The sequence below is a fragment of the Salvia miltiorrhiza genome, chromosome 3 (assembly GCF_028751815.1).
Source record: "Salvia miltiorrhiza cultivar Shanhuang (shh) chromosome 3, IMPLAD_Smil_shh, whole genome shotgun sequence".
Lineage (NCBI taxonomy): Eukaryota > Viridiplantae > Streptophyta > Magnoliopsida > Lamiales > Lamiaceae > Salvia > Salvia miltiorrhiza.
This window is the reverse complement of record NC_080389.1, coordinates 46,804,780-46,822,404: the sequence shown is the minus strand read 5'-3', so window position 1 is coordinate 46,822,404 and position 17,625 is coordinate 46,804,780. Positions and strand designations below refer to the sequence as shown.

Here is a 17,625-nt window from a genome sequence, read left to right as displayed (position 1 = left end):
GAGAGAGAGAGAGGCACCCTCTATTAATACACAATCTATGCTTTCCATGATAAAAATTGATTTAACAAAACGCGAAACATACCCTCAAATTACTAGGAGATGAACACGAATTTTCTTGCATAGGTTTAATATGTATGAGGAGTAGAGAAAGAAATTTTTTAGAGAGAGTTTAGTAGGGCTAGTTAATTGCGAGAATTAATCTCATCAAGGTAAAGAATGGATGATCACTTGAGATATTGTAGCCCACATTTTGTGCACAATCAATTTATTTAGTTCATTTTCCATTTCTAGTGGTTTAGTTTAGTTTTAAAAGACAAAAAGTTGCGTGTGGTCGTCTGCACCGTTCAAACATTAGCAATTGATGATTAAGTACTTCTTACGGGTTAATTTGGATTTATTAGTCGGAATTGGGATATATTAATCGAGTGGGTTTTATTAATATTCAATTACAATTTAATAATCCTAATATATAATTTATCAATTTTCAATTATAGTTTAATAATTAATCATCATTATATATATAATACACTTTGGGATTCTTACCCTCTTCTTAATCCATGGTCTATGTGGATTAATGAGAGAGTTTTATTTCATTTTTCTGCAATTTTACATTTATTTTCTTTATTTGAGTAATATATTATTTCATTTCTATGTTTACAACAATAATTCTCTATGTCAAAATGAAAATTTTCTATAAATGATGGAATTTTTTTCTCTCTTCTCTATTTCATTCTCATTTTTTGTGTTTCTTTTTTTTTTTTCCTTTTCGCATTTTGACTAGAGATAAAATATTCGGTATACATATCAAAATTATAGTATTATTTATTATGAATTATTATTATGTAATAATCGAATTTTATTGACACAAATAAGCAATTATATAACATTTTAAATTTAGTTATATAGATATATTATACTCCATTCGTTCATGAAATGTTGTCATAAAGGAGGGAAGCACGGGTTTTTAAAAAAATTGTATTGTTTATTTATTGAGTGGAGAAAAGGTCCCACAAATGAAGAAAAGTGAAAAAAGCTACTCCATCCGTCCCACGAATCTTGAGTCAATTTTATTTTTTGGTTGTCCCACCAATCTTGAGTCATTTCTATATATAGTAAGAACTAGTACATCCACCCGTGCGTTGCACGGCGAGCGTTATTTTAAAATAACATTTTACGTAAAATAAATATAAATATAATATATTGTATGTAAGTAAATCAAATGACATCAAATTAAATTATAATTAAATGTCAAAAAAATACACAAAATATTATATATTTTAATTTGAAAAACTTCCTTATATACAACATTTGTGGTAGTATTATCATTCTTTCTATAATCTTTAGAAAGCAAAATTTTAAGGTCTTGTTGATTTCGTACTCTTGATACTACAACAAATAATTGATCATGTGTGAAAACTCGGTTTAGCAAGAATAAACTAACATGAGAAAACGATTGACCTTGACTATTATTGATCGTCATAGCATAAGAGACTATTAGAGGGAATTATCGTCGCTCAAACTTAAAAGGCAATCTCAGATCGACTGGAGTCAGTGACATTCTTGGAATTAATTTTTTTTACTTGCATGATCTCTTGTAAGAATTTACTTTTCTAAATAACATTTTAAAATAAATATAAGACATCGTATATAAGTAAATCAAATCAAATTATAATTAAATACCAAATAAATACGCATAATACTACATATTTTGAAAAACTTCCCTAAATACAACGTTTGTAGTAGCAGTATCATCATTTCTACCATCTTCAGAAAGTAAAATTTTAAGTCCTTCTCGACTTCGTACTCTTGATACTGCAACATACAATTGGCCATGTGTGAAAACTGGTTTTGACAAGAATAAACCAACATGAGAAAGCGATTGGCCTTGACTATTGTTGATTGTCATAGCATAAGAGACAATTAGGGGGAATTGTCGGCGCTCTAACTTAAAAGGCAATCTCGGATCAGCTGGAGTCAGTGACATTCTTGGTATCAAAATTTTTTGACCTGCATTATCTCCTGTAAGAATTTGCGCTTCCAAAACATGATGACCAAGTCTTGTTATCATCAATCGCGTGCCATTGCACAATCCATTTGCATGGTCGATGTTTCTCAACAACATAACTGGGGTTCCCAGCTTCAAATATAATTCATGATTTGGTACCCCTGAACATTTAATATTGTTCAAGAATTTTGGAGTATGAACCTGTTGCACCAAATCAGTTGCTGAATCTGATCTAGAAGTTGAATCTGAGCTTCTGTATAATTGTCCTTCAGTCTTGTTCAAAGAAATCATATACTGATTTACAGATTCAACAGCATTAAGAGTTGGAGCGAGTATTGCTCTTTCTTGTAGATAACTGATATCTACATTATTAGCACAATATGATGGGTAAATGGTATTAACAATGTGTTCGATCGGATCTCCTGACCATTTTATCAACAAATCTGTCGGAATATCAATGTTGACATGACCATCATTTGCACTTCCAATTGTTCCATCGCCTATACTCGCAATCCATTTAGAAAACTTTTCCAACTCCATAGCTTCAGCATTGGAACCCATATTTTGAAGCCTCATATTTTTTTTTTCAACCGTAAAACTTTACAATATCGCCAAAGATATGAAGAATTTATTGTTGCAAAAACAATATCTTGTCTACTTCCTTTTGGAATAACAGACAATATCTGTCTGAAATCACCTCCAAAGACAATTGTCTTGCCTCCAAAAGGGGTAGATGCACTTGACGGATTGACAAACCGCATTATATCTCGTAGACTTCGATCCAGTGCTTCAAAACAAAACTTGTGCATCATCGGTGCCTCATCCCAAATTATAAGCTTAGATCTAACAATCAATTCTGCAAGTGGAGATCCTTATCCTCATTAACATTAATAGGAATTCTGAATCGTGAATGAGCTGTCCTTCCTCCAAGCAATAACAAGGATGCAATACCACTTGAATCAACATTTAAAATAATTTTACCTTTAGATCTAAGAGCTGCAGACAGCGTGTTCCATATGAAAGTTTTTCCAGTACCCCCGTATCCATATATGAAAAATATTCCTCCAGAATTTGATTCTATCGCATTCATAACAGTGTCATAAACACGATGTTGCTCATTAGTAAACTTAGTAACCAAAACTTTGTGTTCATCTGATAATGCCTTTCGATCATATCGTAATTCATCATTGATCAAATTATTTTGATCAAATTCAAAGAACTCTGAACTTGGGTAAGAGATACCTTCAAACTCTCGTAAAGTCCTACCAAAACTACTTAATAATTTCTCAATTTCCACAAGTGTATAACACTTAATTTGATCTTCAGTTAAATGTAGTTCTGCGAATAAAATAAATAAATTTTCATAACATAATTTAAATTTCTAATTGATAAATATGTATATCTATAACATAAAAATGTATAATTAATTTTACCTGGATGATGCAGCAAAGCTCTTCGATTGTATAAGATATCATCTGATAAGAATGTCCAACATGTGTTCTAAACATCTCTTACGCATCCTAACGAATCTGATGACAACAATGTGACAAACAACTTTCTTAAAGAGTTTCCAGATGCCCAACAACTTGCCTCAATTATACCATCAATGTATTCTCTATCATCATTCAACAATCCCATTACGTAGCAAGCTTCCTTAAAAGTACCATATACAACTCTATTAACAGTTTTTATGTCTTCATAAAAATATTTCATTCTCATTTTTTGTGTTTCTTTTTTTTCACATTTTGACTAGAGATAAAATATTCGGTATACATATCAAAATTATAGTATTATTTATTATGAATTTATTATGTAATAATCGGATTTTATTGACACAAATAAGCAATTATATAACATTTTAAATTTAGTTATATAGATATATTATACTCCATTCGTCCCTGAAATGTTGTCATAAAAAAGGGAAGCACGAGTTTTTTTAAAAATTGTATTGTTTATTTATTGAGTGGAGAAAAGGTCCCACAAATGAAGAAAAGTGAAAAAAGTTAGTCCCTCCGTCCCATGAATCTTGAGACAATTTCATTTTTTGGTTGTCCCACAAATCTTGAGTCATTTCTATATATAGTAAGAATTAGGGGGAAAAAAATAAGGAGTTCCAATTAAACTCATCTTAATTAATTGTGTACTTTTCTACTTTATCACTTTTCTACTTTATTACCTACACACTTATCTAATCATTTTTCTACTTTATTACCTACACATTTAAAATACTAATCTTGAACTCCTTAATTCCTGTGCCGAAAAGAAGTGACTCAAGATTCGTGGAACGGAAGGCGTAATTAAGTTAGTGAATAGTGAGTGAAGAATGAGGTTCGCATGTTAGTGAGTGGAGAAATGGACCCACAAATTATTACTAAAAATATATAAGGATAGTTTATTGTGGACATACTAAAATGACAAATTATGACAACATTTCGTGGATGGAGAGAGTAAATGAATTTTGGCAATTAACGAGTATTAATATACGAGTTCGGGATGAGAACATATTGTAAAATCATTTTTAAAATTAGATTTTAGATATGTACGAGTATATAAATTATAAATTGGTCCGAACATTGATCAATATGCCTACGTGAAATTTTCTTTATTTTTTAATCTTTTATTATTTGGTCTATTTAATATTATAATATTTACTTTATAACATCAATTTTATTATTATAACAGATAATCAATGAGTGTAACAGCATATATTTATAAATTCAAATAGGTTAAGGTAATTAATGGGTATATTACACATGTTCGAAATAAGAATTAGTAATAAAATTACTTATATATATATATATATATATATATATATAAGTGTATACATATATATTCTAGACGGATCTAGGTGGTTGAACCATAGCTTCATTATTTTAATTAACAATTGATATTTTAAAATCTTTACAAATTGAAGATTACAAATAAATTGAAATATCACATGTATTTTTATTTATGCTATTTGTTACTCCATACGCCCCCTCCCCCAAAAAAATGCCCATTTTGTAATGACACGTGTTTTAGTAAATTGATTGAGTGTGTTATGCGTGAAATAAGAGTAACACTTTTATTCGAGTTTAAATTGATTAATTTGGTTGAATGGTTCTAAATGAAAATATAAATTAAAAAAAATTGAGAGTTATAATTAAGTGAGTTGTGTGGGAGGAATAATGATTTCACTTTTATTGTAGTTTTCAATAAATTAATTTGATTCATTATTGGGTCGACTAATGACAATTAGAGCTGTCAAAACTGACCTGATCCGTCCGAGTTTAGAAATGGGTTGGGCTTAAAAAAGAAAGCCCAGAAAAAATCAAGCCTAAAAAGCCCGCCCAAACAACCCATCGGGCTGATCGGGCTTTCACACTAAAAAGCTCGGGGTTTTCGGCCTTTTTGGCTCGCCCAATATCGATTATTTAACTTTTAAATTATATATTTAAAGAGGTGGTCTCCTGTACACCCGGTTGTACCGTGCACCTAGGTTATACCCGACTCGGATCCTGATCCAGTTGGACTATCCTAACCATTTTTTTTTTAAATGACACTAACACTAACACGAAATGACATTAACACTAACACTAACACAATCTTAAAATGACATTAACACTATTTTGTTTTACAAATGACACTATTTCGAAAATAACACTAACACTATTTTGTTTTACAAATGACACTAATACTATATTGAAATAACACTAACACTAACACTACGTATAAAATGACACTAACACTATATTGAAATGACACTAACACTATATCGAAATAACACTAACACTTGACATTTGGGTAGGATAGTCTGGTTGGGTGGTCGGATCTGGGTCAGGATTTGGGTCAGATACGATCCGAGTGTACCGTTGTTGGGAACTTAATGAAATATCCTAACCCTAGTTTTGATGATACCAAAATCCTTAGGTTTTCTTTGTAATAGACTAGAACCTTTCGAATTCAAGTGTTGGAGTTCTCCTTCTAGTTTGTTTAGTGTTCTGAAGACTGAAGACCGGAGGACTGAAGACTGAATAACTCAACTGATGTTTGCAATTAAAGGCAAAGTCAAATACGGATGTTTGACTGAACGAGTTTCTCAACTGAAGAATCGATCATAACTGATTCATCAATGCTGACTACGTGGATTTAGCGGACTGATACTAAAGTCAAGTATCAGTTGACATTCTTCCTCAGACTGAATCTCCAGAAGTTTAAAGGAAGCCACGCACTTCAAATACAGCCGCATTAAATACAGAGATACAGAGGATCGTCCTTTCTCTGCAAAGCATTCCTTTTTGGTGATTACTTTTCAGAGGCGCCTTACCTCCTGTACCTGAGACGCCGTTTCTCACCAAACAAGGAACCACGAAGATTGAAACCTCAGCCCAAATTTAAATTACTCTCACAACGGATGAATTCTTGAAGACCATTTCCGCCAACGGATCTATTCAAGACCTCTCTTATAAATAGAGCTCGAGGATCACTTCAATCTTCACCGATTTAGAAGAACAAGCTAAAACGCTGCCAAAATTGCACCTCAGCCATTCAAAGCCTTCAAAGATTTGAATCGAAGAAGAGAATTCGCATAGCAAAAATTAGACTACTGATTACCTACATTCTCTTAGATCCTTAAGCAAATATTTGTAATATCTAAAGCAAAGTTCCGATTACAGAGAGCCTGTTCTCTGTGATCTAGTTGGTACTTTGAACCTTATTTCAACTGAGCGAAAAGAGAGTTTGGAAAGAGCGGAGTTCAGACCGGTGTTCTGACTCCAAGAGATCTTAGCCAATCGCTAGCAAAGGCATTGTGGTGTCTTAGCGTGCTAAGAGTGAGCGAAAAATCCAACCTAGTGTTCTGATTTTCAGTTGTAAAGTTTGTTGTGCACCCGTAAGCACAAGCCCAGAGTGTTTGTCAGTGTGATCAACTGACCGTGGACATAGAAACTTGTTCCGAATCACGTAAAAATTTCTTTGTCTTTTATCGCTTTCAATTCTTACTTTCTTCTCTGTGCACAAACCTGTTATTAATTGAAACTGATTAATCGCAAAGTGAAACCTTAACCTGACAACGTGCTTATCAAAGGCTTTTTCAAAAGAAAAGTTTTTCGCTGCCAGTGTTATTAGTCTAACTGATAAATCTTCGGATAATCAGTAAGATTCATAACACTCCACTGTTTCTAAATCAAGACTGAAACTCTACGCGAATATCAGCTAAAGTCTCGTGCTTAACTGATATCTCTTTACTGAAGTCATCATCAGTATCAGTCTTCAACCTTTGTTTAACTGAGTCTTCTCTTTCAGTTAACTTCAAAAGGTTGTTCTGTTTTGTGTTTTGAAAAATTGCCTATAGGTGTATTCCCCCTCCCCCCATACACCTATTCTAAACCTTCCGGGACCTAACAACCGTACACCTGGGTGTACGCAAGTTTTTGTGATATTTAAAAATAATAAAATATGAAATCTATTAAAAATTAAAATTAGAATTCAATTTAAAATTTCACAATCATCTCAGAAGCCCTACGTCTCTACTGGCGTCCCTTCTCGTTTATCTTAACCGACTAACATGAAATATGGCTTGATAAGTGCATTATGTTTGAACATGTCTATTTATTTATTTTTTTTCGTTTTTTCTCCCAGAACAAGACCAAATATGTGTACTCTTTCACTTATTTGTTAACACGCACACCTATTTTTTTAACATATCAAACCAGACATATAAATTGTTAAGGGGTTGTCAATTGCATGATTTTTTTTTTCTTTTTAAGTTGTATAGCGTGGGGCTCATTGATCGAGTGAATTAACCCAAAATCTACAACTTATTTTGACTCTAAAAAAACTAGTGAGACGAGACAGAATACTATAGGAGTTTCATTCAATTAATATTTTTTTCATTATTCTGTAATAAAAATATCAAGAAATTTTTTTTTGATCGGATTTGGCTCGACCGTCCGATGGCCCAAGCTAGGAAGGCTAAGCTGGGCTTGTTACTTTGCAGCCCGGTCACATTTCGGACTGACCCTACTCGACCAGGTAAATCTTCAAACCTCAACGAGCTGGGCTGGGTTGGCCTGACCCGGGCTATTTGACACCATTGACAATATTGATAAATAGAGGGTAATATCGAAGATTATAATTAGTGGGATGTATTTACTAAAAATTGAAATATTAATAAGTATATTTTTTTGTGGACGGACTAAATTGGTAAAATGAGTATTTTTTTATAGACAGAATGAGTATTAATATTAAAAATGTGGTGTTGGGCTCGCACATTGGCTCTGGCAAGACTCTGGCTTATCTTTTGCCTCTTGCTCAGGTTTAATCATTGTGGATTTTTTTTTGTTATTTTTGTTTGCTTTTGACTTTGACTTTGTACTAGATATTTTGATTATCTTCAAATGATAATTTTAGTACAATATTTGGATGATCAATTATTTATATAGTATATATTTTGAATTAGAGTATTTGTTGTGGTTGAGAATATTGTATAATTTATATTTGAAAAATTACAAAAAAACAAGTAAAAAAATAACTGTTATATTTCATAATAAAAGATATAACGAAAATGACCGTTATGTAAGATACAAAAAAATGTTATGTATAACAATAATACAATATGTAAGAAATACATTTGATAACACATAACATAAATCTCATGTCGGTGAAAAACTATTATGTTTGATATCATAAGATAACAGTAAGTGACCGTTATGTAAAATACAAAAAAATGTCATGTATAATGACAATATAGTACGTAAAAATATATTTTATAATAGAGATTTACCATTACATATTACAATCATAGAAAACGGAAAAAATGTGTTACATATAAGTCATGTTACCGTTACGTATATCATATATAGGTAACAATATATTACTGTTATGTATAAGCTCATTCATACATAATACCACTATATATGTCGCTGATTTTGGTACATAGATAATAAAAAATTACCGTTACATATGAGCGCATTTTTTAGTAGCGGAAATATTGACCATTCAAATGGATTGTATAATGACACTCAATTAATGATAACAAGGCTTCATAATCATGTATTGAAGCAAACATCTTGACATGAGATAATGTAAAAAAAAGAGTATTTGATTCCAAGAAGAATGCTCACTCTAGCAGATACAAGATTTTCATTTAAGTTTCAATGTCAATTTTCTATTATTATTTTATGGAATAACTATCAACAAAAGTTAAGGTTACTTTTTTTTACATGTTGATTATTTTTACCAAAACCTGTAAAACAAAACCTATTTTTACACATGGTCAGTTGTACGTTGCTATTTCAAGAGTTCGTAATTATAATGGTTTGAAAATTTTCATTTTCAATAAGGATAGTGGTGACGGTACCTGCCAATGTAATATACAAAGAAATCTTTCAAAATTTATAAAATTCACGTGACACCCATATCTAATTAAAATTTCAATATATATTTGTGTGAAAAAACCATGAATACAAATAAATATTTGCGGAAAATTATGACTATAAATAAATATTTAATGTAAAAATAAATAAATAAATATTTTATTTAAAACAATTTACACAACATAACATCTTTAAGAAATGCTAAATTCAAAATATTTGATTCGCCATTCGACCTTCCACGAACCTCCAACTTTAGAAACCTGAAAATGTTAAATATGGGATGAGCATATAGGGTACACTCAGTGTGGGAACATGCAATAATTGTCCAAATTAATAAAACGGTAACACATATGATATTAACATTTCATAACATTTGCTCGCACGGTGGCATACCAAGGACCTTTCCGTCCTGGACCCATTCAACGGGCCCCTGGCGATAATATAACGGTTGCAACCTTAACTTTTACATTTATATTGCATTGTGGCATACCAAGGACCTTTACCGTCCTAGACCCATTCAACGGGCCCCTAGCGATATATAATTTAACTCACATATGGTAAACTCATAATATTAAAATGGACAAGAATTAACCACAACATGTACTAAAATAAATCCAGCACCTGAAACTTGAGCTTTGAAAATTAACTTGAGTAATTCAAATCAAAGTCAACGTCTTAGTCGTGCCGCACCTAATTCCATAAAATTAAAACATAACTTAATAAGAACTAAAAATAATTAATCTAATATATATATATATATATATATATGTGTGTGTGTGTGTGTGTAAAAAAAAGGTAAATATACCTTAATGTTTTAAAGTTCTCGACTTCTATTTTTTTATGAAGGAAAATGCCATCTATCTCACCTCTATTTATAGCAGTGTAAAATTTGAATATAAAAATATATAGGTTTAAAGAGTCATATTAGTAGATCATATAGGCTTGCTTAGTAGTTATTAGGTTAGAAAGACTCCACGTAGTTTGCATGCATGTGTATAGGTAAGATATATATTATTATTATACACTACAAAAAAACGCTGAATTTAGCTACGGAATTAGCTACGGATTTATTTCCGTAGCTATTCTGTGACGGAATCGCTACGGATTCGTGACGGATATATTTTATTAAATTTCCCAACGGATTTGACAACGGATTTCCGTAGCAATTCTTTCGCTACGGATATAATCCGTCACTAAAGTTTAAAAAAAATAGTAATTTTATTAAAAATTCTTAGCTACGGAATAACCGTAGCTAAAGCCGTAGCTAAACTGAAATTTTATCCTTAGCTACGGATTCTATCCGTAGCAAAATCAGTGTGACTTACTAGCTATGGAATTTCCGTAGCAAAATTGAATTTTCAAATCTAACGTTCAAGTTTTTTCCCCCAATTAAAACCTAGTTTTTTCTCACTATTCCAGCCGCGACTGGTCTTCCATTTCTCCCACCGCCGTCCTCTCACCGGCGTCGCCACCGTCCTTGCTCGGACGCTCATCGTCGCAGCCGCCGTCGATTGGTAAGTTCTCTTCGATTTGAGGGGGTTCTCTTCTGGTTATGGGATGTTAATAACTAAGCTTTGTTATTTGATATTATACTCCCAATTTAGGGATTGCACTGCCCTCGCCCAGCCCTACCCCGTCGCTCGACTCCATAGCTGCAACAATTGGTAAGCTTCGTTATCAATTGAGAGTAAAGAATCTAATTCTGTCTTTTAGGTTAGATATTCGACCTATAATTTTCCGAATGATGATCTTTGTGTGGGAGCTGAATGCTTGCACCTTACATATTTGGAATACAATTTGGTATGATTTGTGTGGAAGAAAATTTGACTGCTTCTGTCTTACTTGAATCTTTCGTTCTTTAGCTTAATAGAGGAAGTCGGAGACTATTTGAATCACACCCATTTTTGGTGCCTTAAGTTAATCTGATGATGCAGAATTCATGCTGTAATATTCTTTTTAGAGAATCAAAAAGTTTTGGTGGTTGTCTGTGATTTATTGGTTGCACGAGTAGTTCCCCTTGAAACTATGACTAGTATGCATTTTGATGGTGGAATATTTACCTTCTTCTATAAGTAGCATTTATTCTACGCCTTGTAGCTGTAATAAGCTTTTGTTGGCAGTAGATACAGGTTTCACAACTCTGCTTTTCAACATGTTTCCAAGTTTTTCCCGATGCCCTGTTTCAACTAACAAATGTTGCTTCTTTTATGTGCTTTTAAACTATTATACTCCATTCCAAATAGGTTTACTAAATTTTGCAATATGTGCTTTTAAACTATTAACTCTGTGCACTGCACATAACATATGAAAAGTTTTGCATAAGATTAGTTAGGCGTGTAATGTAATCTAGTGTTTTCCCTTAGCTTGCGTATGCTTGAGTGTATATATCTTAAACTAAATGTCGAAGATGGGTTAGAAATCTTTGCTTACATAATTAGATGCATATTTGCATAGAAATTCTATTATATGAATTACCAGAAATCTCAGTGCAGATCTTGATCTTTAATTAACAAGAAAATTTAAAAATATAATTGTGAAGATAAGATAAGGTAGTTTTAATTGTTGCAGCAGTTGTTGACATATGATCAGATCAAGTGTCCTTGATGTCTTGCTACCCCAATTTTATAGTCTCTCTCTCTCCAAAAAAGTATACATGCATGTGTTAAAAGAGGAGGAATGGTTCCTTGCCTAAGTTCTGTATCTGATGACAAAATTAGCATGGATTCACATTTCAACCAAAAATAGCTAGCTAATTCCACACATTGTAACAAATATTGGGAATCATGTGATACTTTGTTCTTGGTCCACTGTTTCAAGAGGAAAGTAGGAGTAATGTATACATATATATGCACACATTTTGAATTGAGAGGAAGGTGCAGATACAATTATCATTATTTTAAATGTGTCTCAAACATTTTGTTGGCATGATCATTGAAAACTCTGGTTGAAGAGCATGTAGAAACTTCTATACAGAAGATTTTAGACAGCTTATTGAATGGGACTATCTATCTGCACTTTTAGGAAAATATTTTAGATATAAATTCAAATTGTTTTCAATAAATCCAGGAATCATAAGTTAAATTATTTATGGGGCCTGGTTAGGCAAATTTTCTGATTGTGAATGTAACATGCATATATATTATTACACCAAAAAGAGGCCACTTGCAGCAGCTGCTGGGGCTTTTCCAGCAATTAAACAGCAGTCATAATGGGCTGTGACACAAGCCACCACAAAGACTTAATCTCCAAAGTTTCTGGATATTTATGGACACCTTCCGTAGAATAATAAACTCTTTTCTTGTAAGGTGAGTTCGGATTTGCCTCTGAATGCGCTTGACTGCATGAGCCAGAACTTCTGCTCTTCTAGCATCTAATTCAGCCATCTGCCCTGCTCTCAGAAACACCTTGCTTTTCCCAATTTGAGGTGCAAGAAATGACAATGCTAAATTGCTAGCAGTAATTAAAGTTTTTTAGATTTAAATAACTAGTAATATTTCTTCATGTCGAGTGAAATTCTTCATGTCTTATTGTTGATTGTTTCCTATCATTTCAGACTTGGTCTTAACTGATCAGATTCAGCCCCCTTGCCTCCTCTTCACAACATAACAGGTAATGTAGATCATTCCTTCATATTTCTTGTTTTATAAACTAGGAAATGCAAGAATGACTCATCTTATTTGAAAATTCTTTTTTACTGAATTAAGGTATAACTATGTGTTTGTTGTGTGATTTTTCTTTTTGATTGTTGAGGATTTGGATCTCTTTTTTTTAGAGGGTTATTTGAAAATTCTTTATTATAGTATATATATTCTCGATTACCTCATTTAGTGGAATTTATTTATTAGGAATTGCAAGAATGACTCAGAATCGTGAATGGATGTATAGTCGATATCTTTCTGATGGTAGTTGGAATCCCACATTTTTGTCGGGACTTGAAACTTTCCTTGAGTTTGCCACTAGTCAGCCAAACTTTATGAGTCGAGATAAAATTAAGTGCCCGTGCAAGAAATGTGACAATATATGGTATAGGGATGTGGATGAAGTTCGATACCATGTTTCAAAGGCTGGGTTCGTTTGGGATTATGAATTATGGAGGTTTCACGGAGAAACATCAATACCTTCAAATGAAGATATAAACATAGGTGTTGACGAGCAAGCACCCAATACCTATCATGCGATGATTATGGACGTTGCAGGTCCTCAGTTTGATATTGAGGACATTGAGGACATTGAAGAACCACCAAACTCCAAAGCAAAACAATTTTATGACATGTTAGCTGCTGCTGATAAAGAGTTATGGCCCGGTTGCAAGAACCATTCCCAATTGTCTTTTGTGGCTCGTTTAATGAGCTTGAAATCAGAGAATCACATGTCAGAGAGGTGCTTCGATCAGATGATAGAATGTGATGTTGGGTCTTTCTACAGACGGTTTCCAGCCATTTGGACAATCAGGGCAGCAATATTCCTCATGGCCGGTTATTGTTACGCCATATAATCTGCCTCCTTGGATGTGCATGAAGGAACAGTACATGTTTCTTACCATCTTAGTGCCAGGGCCACGTAACCCGAAAGAAAAGTTGGATGTATTCTTACAACCACTAATATCTGAGTTGATAGATTTGTGGGAAGATGGTGAGCTTACATATGATGTGTCCTTGAAACAAAATTTTCAGATGCGAGCTGTTTTAATGTGGACAATTAGTGATGTAAGTGTTATTTAATGTCAATTATCACGTAGTGGGTATGCCATTTTTGAAGGTTCTTGTACTATTAATCTGCTACAATATGAGTTTTGCATCTGCCTTTAAATCGATATGATTTTTGTAGATGATATATCTTCTTGTTGCCACATTGGTTTTTTCTTTTTATGAATATTCTCTAGGCAGTTTTGATATTTTTGGACGAAGATAGCCAAAATCATGGAAAATGGTGTTGAGCAGTTGTTGATGCTAGTTCTAGGCTTCGATCTCATGAATTAATTAAATTGTTTATTTTGTAGGGTGGTAGGATCACACAAGAAGATGTCTAGTGTGATTACCACATCTTTCAAGAAAGTGAAGAATCCAAATGGCTTTAATTGGAAATTAACTCCCAACAACATCAAAAAATTGTACTTTGATGAATTCAAAGTAAGTGTTATATATTGATTTATGTTATTTTACATTTATCTTTAATAAATATTAATGAGTAATTTTTCTATAGAAAGTGTACACATGGCCTGAAAAGTTTGAGAATCAAGTCTACAAAAAATGGTCTCAAAGGGCAGCCATGAGGTATAGCGACTTCGTGCACAACATGAAGTTAAAGAGGGATGATGCAGTTGAGGGAGGAGGTATGCCTGGATACATTGACGAGGATGCATGGAAGGACCTTTGTGAATATTGGGATACCGAAAGTGTCAAAGCAAAGTCGGAAAAGGCAAGACAATGCAGGTTATCTGAACCTGATGGACCGGGCACCGGGATTGTCAAACATAAGGGTGGGTCAAAATCTGTTGAGGATATCGCTCAAGAGTTGGTGAGTACCTAAAGTTATTATTATTATTATTATTATTATTATTATTATTATTATATAAATGTTTATTTATATCTTCATAAACAGGCTGCAGCGAAGGGAGTCCCAGTGTCGAGTGTGATATATGACTCTTTTCGAGCTTTACACGTGAAGAAGGATGGGACTTACACCGATAAGAAGTCTGAAAGAATCGATGTAAGTTATTTAAAATTCTTTAATATGAAATTAATAGCATTACAAACTTGTTTAATCTCACCATTCATTATCTTAAATTCTAAGACTTCAAGCATTAGTAGATAGGTTGCAAGTCTTTAACATCAATAGATGGAGTTATTCATCTTTCTTGGAGCTTAGTCTTTGCATTTCTATTTTTAAATTATGGATTCTGATAGTTTGTTATAAGAAATATTAGAATAGGGATGAAATTATACTAATAGGAAATAGATCAAGACATGTATTTCTTTAGTTTTTTTTTTCACTTTATTTATACATCTAAAGGAAACTAATGGAAATTAGCAATACTTCAATCATTTGAGTGTAGCTTATGAAATTTGTTGGTTGTAGATTGGTTGAAACAAGTATATGTCTTTAATAGTGTATATTTTAATATGTTTTATATAATATTTTTTATCAATTAGGTGGAGGTACAAGAAATTGCTACAGAGATGGGCCAATCTAATCCTGATACGCCCGTGGATATGAACAAGATTTATCTAGATGTCTTGGGAGGCGGTTTAGATAAAAAGCAAAGATTGTTCGGCACAGGTAGTCTCGCATTGACCTTGAAGACCAATATATCGGGAGAGAGTAGTACTTCAGCTATGTCCGACATTGACAAAGAGCAGTATGCCACTCGCCTAGGAGATGTAGAGGAGCAGCTTCAAGAGGAGCGAGAAAGGACATCTCGATTAGAAGAACAGGTTAAAGTTGCGATGGAGATTATCAAGCAGTTGCAAGGGCAATCAAGCAGTTAGGGCTGAGCATGGAACCGACCGAACCGAAAAAACCGACCGAACCGATCATTTTTGGTTCGGTTCGGTTTTAGATTTTCTGGTTCAGTTTTCGGTTCGGTTTTGAAAAGTAAAAACCGACCAGGAATCGGTTCGGTTTCGGTTTTTCGGCCATGGTTCGGTCGAAAACCGAACCGAACCGATACATATATATTTTAATAAATATATTATTTACTATATATATTTTTATTAGTTAAAAACTTAAAATTCGAAACCTACACCTAAGATAAAACCTGATTTTCAAGTTTCTGCCCTAACACTTCTAACCACACCCGCCGCCTCCACCCAGGCTCCCCCCGGTGACGCCGCACCGGACTCCGGACGACGCAGCACGACGCCGCGCCCCCACGACGCAGCACGACGCTGCGTCCCGAGGTCCCCGACGATGCCGCTCTTCTGCCCTAACACTTCTCTTCCGCCGACGCCGCTTTTCTCGCCGCGGCAGCAGCAGCAGACCGGGCGGTGGAGCACCCTTCTCCCCTCCTCCGAGCACGAGCAGACCACCCTTCACCACCAACGAGTTCTTGTTCGCTGATTTTGAAAACCCCAAAACTCTAAAGTAAACCCCCGCCGCTGCACTTCATTCTGAAATCTTCCAATTTGAATCACTTTCACTCTTCGCTCTAAAATCTGAATCACTTTTGCTTGATTTAGTTGGATGAATTTTGGGGGTAAGCTCGACTTTGAATATAGGTTCACACTGATCTTTGATTTTTGTTGTATGATTTTAGTTGGATGAATTTAGGGGTTTCAGACTGTTATCTAATTTTTGTTTGCTATATTTTCAGATTATATGGCTGAATTAGTGTATTTTGTGGTTGAATTTAGTGATAAAATCTGTTTTTTGAAAAAAAAAATAAAAAAAAATGGTACAGGCGGTTCGGTTCGGTTTTGGCCGGTTCGGTTTTGATCGGTTTTTAGCATTTTAGCGGTTCGGTTCGGTTTCAATTCTTAAGAGGTCGGTTCGGTTCGGTTTTTATATTTTGGGTCGGGTCGGTTCGGTTTTGAACCGATGCACACCCCTAGCCACTAGCCATCCAGATCCACCATCACATGTTCCATGATTATACATGTGTTTTGATTTTGATATCGACTATCTCTAGGTGTTTGATTTTAAAATACTTGTTAGATATGTGATTTTTAAACTATTTTGGTTTGTGACTACTATTTCTAGGTGTTTGGTTTTGAAATACTTGTTAGACATGTGATTTCTAAACTATCTTGGTTTATGACTATTTTGGTTTATGACTTTGATATTGACTATTTTGGGATAATGAGTGTGTTGGATGTTGAAATAATATTAATTGTTGTTAGTTCTGCTAGAAATCGAGTATATAACAGGTTGTATTACGGTAAACAAAAATTAAAATAAAAATTACAAAATTTTAGCAACTTAGCTACGGATTAGCTACGGAATTTTCCGTAGCTAAATCCAAATAGCTGGTGAAGAAACTCTTGTCGCCGGATTCGGATTAGCTACGGATATTTCCGTAGCCATTTAGCTACGGATTTTTCCGTAGCTAAGTCCGTTGGTGACCGCTAGACGACGATTATGGCGACACACTCCGGCGAGGGATTTTCCGTAGCTAAATCCGTAGCTAACATTAGCGAGGGATCGGATTTCCGTAGATAAAAATTTAGCGACGAGCGATATACCTACGGACGATATCCGTTCCCGATCCGTAGGTAAAACTGTTTAGCTACGGAATTAGTGTTTTTAGCTACGGAAATTTCCGTAGCT

At 33.8% G+C, this 17,625-nt stretch overlaps 2 protein-coding genes across 2 annotated transcripts; one reads left to right on the top strand and one right to left on the bottom strand.

Moving 5' to 3' along the window:
- Positions 1-1,699: 1,699 nt before the first annotated feature.
- Positions 1,700-2,566, bottom strand: LOC131018889 (uncharacterized). The gene has a single exon (XM_057947582.1). The coding sequence runs from the start codon at positions 2,564-2,566 to the stop codon at positions 1,700-1,702; it is 867 nt and encodes a 288-aa protein (XP_057803565.1).
- An 8,151-nt stretch (positions 2,567-10,717) lies between these two features.
- LOC131018888 (uncharacterized) lies at positions 10,718-15,848 on the top strand. The gene is made up of 6 exons (XM_057947581.1): positions 10,718-10,874; positions 10,965-11,024; positions 14,360-14,489; positions 14,563-14,877; positions 14,962-15,069; positions 15,513-15,848. Exons 3-6 carry the CDS (start codon positions 14,382-14,384, stop codon positions 15,846-15,848), a joined length of 867 nt encoding a protein of 288 aa, XP_057803564.1. The 5' UTR covers positions 10,718-10,874; positions 10,965-11,024; positions 14,360-14,381.
- Positions 15,849-17,625: the final 1,777 nt, after the last annotated feature.

What these genes read in the sequence shown, in the direction of transcription:
- LOC131018889 (XM_057947582.1), bottom strand. Translation starts at nt 2,566, where the DNA reads ATGGGTTCCAATGCTGAAGCTATGGAGTTGGAAAAGTTTTCTAAATGG.
- LOC131018888 (XM_057947581.1), top strand. Translation starts at nt 14,382, where the DNA reads ATGTCTAGTGTGATTACCACATCTTTCAAGAAAGTGAAGAATCCAAAT. An exon ending in TGTACTTTGATGAATTCAAA is followed by an intron (nt 14,490 to 14,562) that starts GTAAGTGTTATA and finishes ATTTTTCTATAG; the next exon opens with AAAGTGTACACATGGCCTGA. An exon ending in AGGATATCGCTCAAGAGTTG is followed by an intron (nt 14,878 to 14,961) that starts GTGAGTACCTAA and finishes CTTCATAAACAG; the next exon opens with GCTGCAGCGAAGGGAGTCCC.